Raw genomic sequence first — 12,059 nt, 5'->3', positions numbered from 1 at the left:
TCCTGCTTTGTCCTGGAAACAAAAGACAGATTTATGGCTCCCTGTAAAACTTCGGCCTTGTTTATAAATTGTTTTTGATTGATTAAGTAATAAAAATGCTTTTAGGACAGGGAGGTAAATCTACTGGCTAATTGCTCAGTGCTTTGCATTATAACCTCGTTACAGCAACTGGGCTGGACAGGTCTGTTACTCCTATCTCCACTCCCAGTGGAACCATCACCCCCCCAGTACATTGCTGTGCCCTGTCTGTCAGAAGCCACAGACCAATAATTAATGAGTTAGCAGGCAAAACAAGTGATGCAGCTGAAACACAAAAAGAAATCTTTGTTTTTCAAAGGTGATTTCCTACGTGGAAGTGATAAAAGCAGGTGTAGAAGAGTAACTTGGAGACAGTGATGTGATTCATGTGGAAAATGCTTTCATAGCTTGACTGTGTTTTTTCTTTTTGATGCAAAGTGGGGACTCAAATCACATCGGACTTCAGGCACCAGGATGTATATTTCACAGGACTTCAGCAATCCTGGATTTATGTTTGCCATGCCAAACATAAACTGCGGGACAGAAAAAGAGGGCTATGCCTTGATTTAATTCCTTGGCCAGCCTGGGATAGGCCCTGTAGCAAATGTTGGATGGAGGGATTGTTCCAGCAGTGGTTTTGATGCAGTTGAGCAGCACACATTCCATGCAGGCCGCACGGCTGGCCCTCCTGCCTGCAGCTCCCTCAGAGCAATCCCTCTGCTGATGGGAGCCAGGACACGCTTCTAGATGATCCTTATGAGTCCTATCCAACTCTAGATATTGTATGATTCTGTGATTCGACAGCCTCACTCACTGCAAATACACCCTATTTTGCGAATTCAGGCTCGCTTCGAAGGCCTCAGCAAAATACCAACTTCCTTCTCAGGGCCACAGACACAGGGGTGTAAATGCACTTCCACTCTTTTTTTTTTTTTTTTTTTTTTTTTTTTTAAACTAAGGTCTCTTGACTTTGTTGTTCATCAGCGTTGGAGGTAGGAGGCTGATTGCTGGGGCTGATTGCAGCATTGATGCCACTGATTACAGGGCCTTAATTACAATGATGAGAAAAAGACTAAAAAAATCACCAAGCCTTAAAACCCTTTGGGGAGAGTGGGCATTACTTTTGTGCTTGGACCACTACCTCTCCCTCCTCCATGGATGCTCCACAAGATGTGTGGTGGTGAAGGTTAGTTCAGAAAGAGCCTCTGTACCAAGGACTGTTTCTGGGAGGGAAATGGAGATGGCTTTCTCACAGACCATCTCAGTCCAACACCAGCAGACCTGTCCTGGGACTGCTGCACCTTTAGCAGATACTTCCTGTTCACCTGTCTGAACAGGTAAATGAAATTATCATTTGTTTGGTTTTCTTTTTTGCACACCTGCATGGTAAAAGATGATCTAAAGACAAGTGAATCCTCTTTATCATTGAAATCAAAGGAACGCTCTGACACACAGTCTGCCAGCAGGCAGATCTGCCTTTCATGTGCTCACAAGCCTTGGTGCAGCATGGCACCCTGGTATGGAAGCTGGTGTCTGGGTGAAAAGAGCACTGCAGGCCTCTGGTCTTAAATATGCTCTTTTATACTCTGTGCAACTACTTTACATATTAATTTTCTTAATTATATACATTATTATACCCCACATTCAGTTGTAATAGCGTTTCCTTGTTGATATTTGCACTGTATTTGCATTAATGTCCCTGTCACAGCTTCATTATTATTATAGCCAGTGCTTGCAGGTATCTTTATCAAAATGCACAGGACCAAAGCCAACTGGGATCTAGTTTACCTACATTCCAGTCTAATGAGCAATCATATCCTTATTGTCTGCTCCCCAGTTAATGCAGGGTCACACTGCAGATTTCAATTAACACAGAGCTACGTTACCCAATCTGGCTGAAAATCAAACAAAAGTCATCGCGCCCTTTACTTATTTACTTATGCTAGGTAATATAACTCCTAATGAATGAGGCTTCTCTGGGGTCTAGGTTCTCTTGAGACTATAATTGCTTCAAAACCTTCATACTACCAGTTAAGACCCAATTCTGCTTGACATAAGAAAACACCTGGATGTTGATTACAAAATGCACTCTTATCTTCTTTCTGCTCCTGGCCTTACACATCCCTCAGCTGCTTGCCCATGTCTCAAAAAGCTTTCACCGTTCTTGCTGGATATTTTACACATTTCTGTTGAAATTTAATTACATAATAGCTGAGCTAATCCTTCCCAGATGTAATAAGTCACAGGAGACTGTTTTGTTTCCTCAGTCCCCACCTAACGCATGCTGGTTTATGCAATTAAGCAGCTCTTCTGCGTCCCAGTGGAGTGAATGACAATACCTTGGTCAGAAAGCTCAGGCAGTGATGCAGCCTCAGATTGAGAACTGGCTTCTCACTTTCTCAAGCACTCATAGAAGATTAATGAGAATTCATACTGAGGGGAAAAAACATAATATTTTATTTTGCTGGCAGCATGCACATACAATAAAAAGTATCTTTTTTAATAAAAATCAACAATGACTTAAAATGCACAATAAATGTTGCAACATTAATAAAAGATGCTACACGTAAAATTAGACTTAAATGTGCAGTTTTCCCAGCTATTTACAACCCATGTTTTGGGTCTTATCATGCTTCCAGCAGAGAGTGAAATGGTCTAAAACAGCTGTCAGATGGAATAAAATAAATATGGTCTCAGTGCAAATAGAACAAAAAGAGCATACCAAAAGTTCCTGACTGATCTCCAGTCACCTCCTCTCAAACTGAAGAGGTCAGCATGTAGCTCTGAAGCACATGTGAGTGTTACTACCGAGCAGTTATGAAGGTAAACTGTGAGAAGCAGCAGTGGGTTAAACAACATGGCAAGGAACTGCTGTCTGAATGCAGGGCTCTGAAGGAGCAGCACGCCATATCTGCCTACTTCAAGGAAGCGTTGATTGTGTTATATAGTGCTTGACAGATGCCTGTGTAGCTAGTTCTTAAAGCAGCTTGTATTGGATGCTGCAGTCTTCTCACACAGTTTATTCCAGTGCCTCAATAGCCTTCACATTACTTGGTTTACCCTGCTATCTGATCCTGGTGCAAGTCAGTTTGTTATGTTTTGTACTGTCTGTTCTGAACTCAAAGAGCATTCCCTTCTCTGCTGTAGCCTGTATGTATGACAAGCATAGGCTTCGAGGGAGGTGATCCTCCCCCTCTACTCTGCCCTGGTAAGGCCTCATCTGGAGTACTGTGTCCAGTTCTGGGCTCCCCAGTACAAAAAAGACAGGGATCTCTTGGAAAGAGTCCAGCGGAGGGCCACAAAGATGGTGAAGGGCCTGGAGCATCTCCCCTATGAAGAAAGGCTAAGTGAACTGGGTCTGTTTAGCCTTGAGAAAAGAAGACTGAGAGGGGACCTGATCCAGGTTTATAAATATCTGAGATGTGGCGGCCATAGCGGTGAGGCCAGTCTCTTTTCAGTGGTACGTGGAGACAGGACGAGGGGAAACGGACATAAGCTGCAGCACAGGAAGTTTCGCACGAATGTGCGTAAAGAACTTCTTCACGGTGAGGGTGACGGAGCACTGGAACAGGCTGCCCAGGGAGGTTGTGGAGTCTCCTTCTCTGGAGATATTCAAGTCTCGCCTGGACGCCTACCTGTGCGACCTGCTGTAGGGAACCTGCTTTGGCAGGGGGGTTGGTCTCGATGATCTCTAGAGGTCCCTTCCAACCCCTACAATTCTGTGATTCTGTGATTTTGCTCCTCTACAGACAGCCCCACTTCCCTCACTGGTTCTCTCTAGGTCCCATTCTGCAGACTACTTTTCCCATTCTGTATTTATTTTGTTGATCATCCTTACTCATCACTTTTATGTTGAATTTTAAGCTTGTCTTCTAGTGTAATTTCAGTTTCTCTGAGTAGAATGTTGTGTGCAAATTTTAGACATTTATTTTCTATTTTTTTCATTCTGGTTATTAATGAGCAGTGCCAGAACTAAGATGCACCATGTAAATTCTCTGTGAGGCATACCCTTCTCATCTAACAACAAACCATTTATTACTCTAGATACGGCTTTTCAAACATTGCTTCACCGAAAATATGGGTTTGTTTGCTCAGTTTATCATGTGAAACTACAGTTAAAATCTTAGAATGCCAAAATGCAGAATAGCTACTGTGTTATCTTCAGGCATGTGGTGTAGAAAGATAGTAGAATAGTTTATCCTGATTTCCTTCACAGAGACACACAACCCTCATCTGGTTATACCCTACCAGTGGAAGGAAACTGAAGGATGGGTCTTGATGCAAGAGGGAAAGCTTTGTCACACAGAAATTAATTCCAGAAGGAGGGACTGGCAAGGGGGTAGGGAGAAATAAGTGAAGGGAGAACCAGCGAATCTCTCTCAGAGTCAGATCTAGTGCTCATAGTAGTACTTATTGTGCTGATGCCATGGTAACTCTTAGGATGCACACAGAAAAGGGTAACAACAAATACAGTGTTTATTCTGTTCAATGATATGTACCTGTCTTACCCAGTGAAGCAAGCACAGCATGAAAAGACCATGTGCCATGCACTGGGTCAGCTTAAACAACCATAATGATCCCTCTGGGCTATAAAGCAAACCAGATGCAGAGAGCTTTTCTTCTGGAGAAGGAGGCTGAGGTCTGGCTGCCAGCTTTGTGGGGAGGCAGGTGATAGAGAGGAGAAGGACCCCCAGTCTCGTGTCCTGCATTACAAGTGCATCTGAAGCCACTGTCTCTATCAATAACTCTGAAGTAATTGTACATTATAGTTGCCACCTTCTTGCAGTGGAGGGGGAGTTTCCAACGACTGCAGATGACTTTATTTCAAGACCTATTTAAATAGTTCAATCATAGAGCCAGAGGAGGTGATGCCCCCTTTTTGCATCCCTTATTTTCCTCTTTTATTTAATGTAGCTCCTTTGTGCACTCTAAATAATTCAATTCCATTCTTGATTATTTATACTCTTAAATACACAGCGACTTTTATCACATACCCTGCTAGTCGTTAGTTACCCAAGAGGGTTATTTTTAGCAATGTTAATCTTTCCTCAGAAGTCACTGCCTTGAGTTCCCTATTCATCCCAGTTGCTCTTTTCTGAGCTCCCTCCAAGTTGTTGGCAGTGTACCGTGCAACCTCTTATTTATTTTTGAAGATCCCCTTTGGGTTTTAATTCCAACAGACACAAAATAGCATGGTGATGCTGGCTGGTGTGAGTCACTGAAGACGCAGAAATAGGTCTGTGGGATGCATTCCAACCTTGAGAAGCTCGGGGAGAAGCAAGGTGTTGGGGGATTGGAGATGCTGAGAAAACAGAGAGTTGTGCTATTTCAAGTGTGTGGAACAAAATCTGAAGTTACAATAACTCAGCTATTTTGAGACATTGTTAAGAACTGAAAATCACGAGTTGTGGCTCATTTTGAACAAAGGTTGTTGCTGACTTCTTGGGACTTTATCATTACTTTTTGTCTGTGAGATGCAGTGTGCAGTTCCCAGCTGCATGCAGCTGGGTAAGGTCTGAAGAAGGACTGCCAAGTCCATCTGCAAGCAGATACAGATTCACACTTGAACTTCAGAGCTTACTGGCCTGCACTTGTGATTCAAATACCAGATTAGACCTCAGAGGAACTGAATAAGTTTTACCACAAGATTTTTCAGCCTGATACTCAAATTGAGAACACCTTTACCGTCTTGCATACGCCAGGCAGAAAGCAGTGCCCCACACCCTTATTTCATTATATTAACATTCATTTAACAAAGAAAATCTGTCATGTGCTTTCATGCTCCTTCTTTTTTCCAGAAACAGGCAGAGGTGGAAAACTGCCCTTCTTGTATTGTTACCATGGAGAGAATAAAGCCCAGGAACATTGTTATTCGGGCTTTTCATGTTATCCATCAGTCAGAAGCGTGGAAAAGCTATGTGAACCTCCCTGACCTGAAGCACAGAGTACATGCAGTTCAGCAAAGCCAGGATATCCATCACCCTGTGCTGGTGCTCAGGGTCAACGCTCTCACTAAAGAATAACACCATTTGCAAGATTTAAATGCTCTTGCTTAGACCTCAGATGGAGTTGGAAGACAGAATCCAAATCTAAGCACTGAATAATCTGGTGCAGAAATGGGTCAAAATGTTGCAATTTGCCCCATTTCTCGAAAGCATGCAAGTAGAAAGTCAGTGTTCCCTTTTCCCTTGTATAATTTCTTATGTTCCCATTGCTTTGTGTCCCACATTGGTACCCAATATCTCAAAAATTGACAAAGCCAGGAGTTGATCTCCACTTGCATAATTTCACTGATTCCAATAGGATTTACAGCCCCCAGTCCCTAGACTGAGGATAATAAAGCCAGTGCAGTCTGGCTCTCCTTTATTATCCCTTTTAAAGTTTATGTCTTCAAATATGGTCTGGTTATGAGTTAACAATACTGAAAAGATCAATACCAGAGTCTGACTAGGGGAGCACAAAACATGTTCATAAAAGTTAAATTAGAATCATAAAATGATTATGGGCTCTGAGTTTTCTTTCTTTTTTTTCTTTTTTTTTCCCTTTGACTCTGCTGCCTGCTTTGGGTGGCTGTTTGCTGGCTGGTGGGGGGGATGCAATTCACATCTGTGCTCCCCTTCTCTGCCCCCATTATATCTCATGGCACAAAGGGTTGGAGAAGGACTGACTGGAGACCCTTCCAGAGGATTCTGTGGGCTTCAGGTCATGTTTAAATGCCCTTTATTTTTTTTATCGTTATTTCTCTAGCAGACTTCAGCAGATGTCTAATAGGAAGTTCTTCAGAAATGGCAGAAATGAGTGACAAATGCAAAACACATTCTCCATCTTCACTACAAGAACATGTAATGTTCTCAGTACCTTTGCTGGATGATCCAGGCTGAAACGATTTCTGTCCTTTTGCCCACTTCTGCAACAGTTACCCCCCAAAGAAACAATTCTGCTATGTCCTTTTATTGATTTGCTCCTTTTGCTTCTTCCCACGAGCCATCTCATCTTCGTTAGGGGAAGAATACATAACTAATTAAAAACACTGGGCCATTTTCTTGCAAATCTATAGTGATGTTTCTGTGAATGACGGTGCAGAAAAAGGCAATCCCAGCTTATTGTTAGTAATCTTATGGTCCAGCATCTGTCCCGTATCTGCCTTAGATGTTTCTGTACTTCCAATTACTTGCTGTAATTCTAATATGCCCACTTTTCTCATGTCCAGTGAGTGCAGGTTGGATGTTAACCCAGGTTATCAGATAGCAGGCAGAGGCACAGGACAATGAGGAGCTTATGCTCCTTTCCAGCTGAAAGCTATGGGTGCAGCACAGGATGGACAAGCTCCTTAACATTGAAGCACCTTCCCCAGGCTCTCCTTGCCCAGCACGTGTATGAACGTGAGCACCCTCCTGCACGTGGGCTTATCTTGTGAAATCTCAAACTGCTCGAGGACTACCTGAAATAACCTTGCTCTTGCTCCTAACAAAAAACGCTATTCGGTGATTTACATTCCTTTGTAACCCGATGCAGTGATTAGAAAATCTCTTCGTTGTATTTTTTTCCCTTTAATGCAGCAACCAACGACCCCTGCGCTGGATGTGAGAAAGAAATGTCAGCTCTTCATGTGGAAATGAGTCAGCCAACCATATGTAAACATCAGGGGGAGCAGTGAGCATGACAGAGACTTGAGTGAGGGGAACATGAAATGGGCTTTAATCTGATCACAAATCTTGCTTCCAGGGAGGAGAGCTGCATGCTGCCAAGTGCCCTAGACAGCAGAGACAAGTCCCCAATTATGGATGTGCAGACTCAGAAGGATTCAAAGAAAGAGCTGGCAGGTAATGATATTGTGCTATTTTGCCGTTGCTTTATCTCTCATGCCAGCCCTGGCATCCTATATTAGCCCTGTTTCTCATCACTGTCAGCCCTCTGCTTTTGCATCACCCCTTCCTCTCCCAGCCACCGGAGAGGGACACCATCATACTGCCCTATTGGTTTATCTGCAGTGCCCTTGTCATTTGATGGAGATAACTTTGGTTAGCACATCTCGTACTACATCTGAGTACCTTACCAGTGGGTACTCAGAAAGGACTGGATGGTTCCTGTTCATCTGAGGGCAGATTTCCAAAGGGCCCAGGTACTGGGGAGATGGTATCCTTTCTAGACAGCTGTAATGCTTTCAAGATTGAGGGAGAGGAGGCTAAAATATGGCATAGCAAGAAGGCAGGGAATAACACATTATTTCCACCAGGTTCTAGGACAGGAGAACAAGGTGGACAGTTGTGGGTGCATGGTGGTGGTTGATCAGGGGACTGAATTACTGGGTTGCTCACAGGAGGAAGGGCAGTGAAGTAGTGAAGTTGTGTTAAATCACCAATAAGAGAGGAGAAGGGAGAACCCTAGATCAGGTGGAGGGGCAGGAATGGCTATCACTGCTCACAGAGAGGGGAATAACCAGGAGCTGTCTGAGGAGACATTTTCCAGTTTCTCTTAAAAGAGAATAATGGGTCTGCCTTCAGGGAGGTAAGTATACTCGGGGGACTAAATGTGCAACACAGTGCACGCAGGTACTGAGGACCAGAGTTTTAAACTTCTGTACTTCCAATAGTGCGTCCCCTGGGCAGACTCCATCTGCGTTGTTGCTCTCCATCCTATTAGCCACTCTGCTATTCCCAGATAAAATGAAACGAGGCAGGTTGAAGTTCAAAGGCAAAACCTGTAAGGAGACATTCACCAAACTCACTGCTGCTGCCACACACGGGATATGGGAATGTTCTCTCACTTGAAAAGTGTCTGGGCTGTGCTGGCACAGTAGCACACTACAGTTTGTAGTTACCTGCAATCTGGCAGCCACAGGAGACTAATGATGATTAGTTTTGTGACCAGACTGCTGCTGCAGACCTTTTTGGCCTTGGGTCATCTATCTGAGTGCTGTTCCAGCAGTCAGGAAGGGATCAGCAGTGAAGCTTTATGCAACTACAATTTCCCTGTTCAGAACTCTGTGCAGTAGCTCTCTAGCTCTGCTTTCCTGGGCACTAATGGCAAAAACTGCATTTCTCTGCTCTAACCTTTGGTCATATTCTTTTCCCCATGCTGAGATTATTGCAGATCAATGATTTTTAAGTGCTGACATAGACACAAATTTCACAGCTAGGTGGTAATAGATACTGCTTATTTCAGCAGCATTCCTCCAGAATATAAAATTATGTTTACAATTACATGGCACCTTTCAGCTGAAGAGCTCAAAGTTGCAAAGCTTCAAAAATTCCTTGTGATGTGAATCTAATGTTATTGATGAAGACAAGAGGACACAAAGCGATTGAGTGTAACAGCATAAGAATAGCTCTAATGCCTCTACAACCCCAGACTGAAAGTCTGTCTAATATTGTTTCTATGTATGCATACTGACTAGAATGCCTACCTGATACCCTGGGAACTCTTTGCTTCCAAATGTCTATGGCTCTTAAGGTTTTCTAAACTATATCTGTTTTTTATGTCACTAATGATTCTGAATAACTATGGAACTATTTGCAAATCCATCAAGATCCAATAGGATTCAAGGAGCTAGATGTCTTATCATCAAGTTAATGACACAAGCAAAGTGAAGAAGACAAAAATGCAGAAGTCCATCCATTTAACCATCACACCATACCTTTAAGAGAAAGATATAGAGGTACCAGCATTGCTACTTGATTTTCTCATCTGCTGCCAGACTCACCAGGAACTCAATGGTAATGCTGAAAATTAGACCTCTACCTGCAGACTGATGTATGCTTTTTGTTATGAAAAGAGATCCGTACTGCAATCTCCAGGCATATATAGGATGATATTTTAAATGAGAAATGATGAGAGTAGATTTCCAGCAAGTATAGAAGAAACGAAAAAACCTTTTGAAAAAGCACACTCTGTTCCCAGCCTTGCACTTCACTTGCATTCTCTGTTGCTGGAGAGAGCTGGGTAAATGAAGGTCACTGCAGTTACTTGCAAAAGTGTCTGGAGGGTTTCTTCTAAATGAAAGGCTACTTCTTTTTCTTTCTGGATTATGACTTAAGAGATCTGAATACTGCAAAACCCTGGGCAGGTAGCCCAGCGTTGAATAGAACCATGAGCTGAAAATATTTGAAACTTTGGATATTCATCTTTTTCTTGTGATTATTTTGTAAACAATATTTACAAATTGCTACGCAGCACTTTTGAACTCAATTCACTGGTGGAAAGAAGAGTCATTTTAAAACGTCCAAGACCCAATTGTTTGGGAATTTAAGAGAGTTTAAACTTTCCCATCCTTGTTGAGATGGCAAAATCACTTTAACTACTTGAAAATCATTAGCAACTAATGGACTTGGTTCTGAAGGAAAGCATGACTGCCCTTGGAGGTCTCATGCTAGCGGTGTTATCTCTACCACTAGACATACCCTCACTTCCTGCAGGGTGTTACTGTCTCTTCCCACCATTTCCATGGAACAGTTGGAGATCTTCTCAGAAAGCAGCCCAAGGCAATTTCTGTGTGTGTGTGTGTTACCTGCTTTATGTGATTTCCCACTGTGTTTAGGGATGCCAGAGAAGCCATTGTGAGAAGATACAAGAACCCCTGACTTTTTGTCTTTTTTAAAGAATAATTGGGAATCTTGGCTCTAAGTCTTGGTGAGGCTCCAGGTTGCCTGAAATTGGGCTGCCCTTAAGGTAGCAGTGTTAATGGAAAAACCAGAGGCTGAGAATGCTTTGAGGTTGGACTGTTGTCTCCTGGGTCACAGCTAGGCTTCAGCAGAAAAACACTGTAGATGTTTTCCCTCTTCATGTTCTCTGTGGGAACAACAGAGCAATTGTTAGTCACCCAAGGCTTTTCAATCTGATCCATTTCACCAAGACTAAATTTGTTTTGCAATGTGAATAAATTAAGACAGAACTGAAAAATGTCTGGATAAAGATTAATTAATCATTTAGAGAGTCCCATCAGCTCTCGGGGCTCTACCATGGAGCTCCCACAGCATCATCGGTATGTTCTGAAAGGCAGCCAATGAGTGGGATCTGATTCACTGCCCGAATTAATCTATATGGATGGCTGTGGGATCCATTTGAAAGCAGCACTGAGAATTGGCCTATAAAAAGACAGCCTGATTTTTTGCGGAAGCTACTTTGGGAAATGAACGAGGACTTTACAATCTCCTTCAGCCATAAAAAAACATACACGTCTCATACTGCCGCTTGCCTATTTTAATTAAACCAATAATTAAATTTTAATGAAATGAAGGTTTTCCTGCAAAAGAGGCAGCAGTGATTGAGTAGTTTTCAGCTGAAGGAGGGAGCTGAAGTGGATGTATCAGGCCACTGGGCTTCCCTTCCCTAACAAGTGTTGGAGGAAATGCAAGGCAAAACGGCTTCATGTAATGAACTGCACAAGAAACACTTATGATAATGAAGTCATCTCTCCTTGGCGGTGTGTTTTTTTCCTGTTTCTCCCAGAATAATACTGTACTCTCAAGGTCTTGGCTTATACCTTAGAGGCCATTGCTGCAAGAATTCCTTAGAGATGCCAGCTCTGTCACACCGGCTGCCCCAGGGACAGGTCCGGGAATAATCAGTGCTTGGCTCTATGTTGCAGTGAGGAAGTTGTAGGTATGAACCTCTGTGGCCACTCTCAGTAGAAAATGTTCTTTGAGATAACTTTTATTTAGAAATGAATAAATAAACCTCAGAATTTCACTGAGCTCATCTCCAGAGTAAGACAAGTTCATGAAATGCTACCCAAAAGCCAAAAAGGTGCAGATGTTTGGATGAATTCAGAAACAGTGATAAGGTGCTTGAAATGCACACAAATGTGCATGCAGCCACAGACTCATTGACTTTAGATAGAAAAATCCAACTGAATAGACGATTCCTCTTTCCTCCCCAGATATGACCACCTTGTGCTTTTCTGTGATGACACTGTTACCTTTATTCTTCTTCTGCCTCTGCCACTGATGTTCTGTGTGTCCTTGAGAGACTCCTCTTTGACTTAACAAAGTGTAAGCTGGAACAAAATGATTGCCTGGCTCCCAGAGAGGGAACTGTGAGAG

At 42.8% G+C, this 12,059-nt stretch overlaps 1 protein-coding gene across 1 annotated transcript in view; it reads left to right on the top strand.

Annotated features, from left to right (window-relative positions):
• Window positions 1–12,059, top strand: part of AGBL1 (ATP/GTP binding protein like 1) — a 300,344-nt gene that overhangs the window by 10,112 nt on the left and 278,173 nt on the right. Inside the window, exon 2 of the mRNA XM_010717492.3 lies at window positions 7,744–7,841. Coding sequence (XP_010715794.1) covers window positions 7,803–7,841 — 39 coding nt within the window. The 5' untranslated portion in view covers window positions 7,744–7,802. The remainder of the gene's footprint in view (window positions 1–7,743; window positions 7,842–12,059) is intronic.

This window comes from Meleagris gallopavo, chromosome 12 (assembly GCF_000146605.3).
Source record: "Meleagris gallopavo isolate NT-WF06-2002-E0010 breed Aviagen turkey brand Nicholas breeding stock chromosome 12, Turkey_5.1, whole genome shotgun sequence".
Classification (NCBI taxonomy): Eukaryota; Metazoa; Chordata; class Aves; order Galliformes; family Phasianidae; genus Meleagris; species Meleagris gallopavo.
This window is presented reverse-complemented; position numbering and strand designations above follow the sequence as displayed.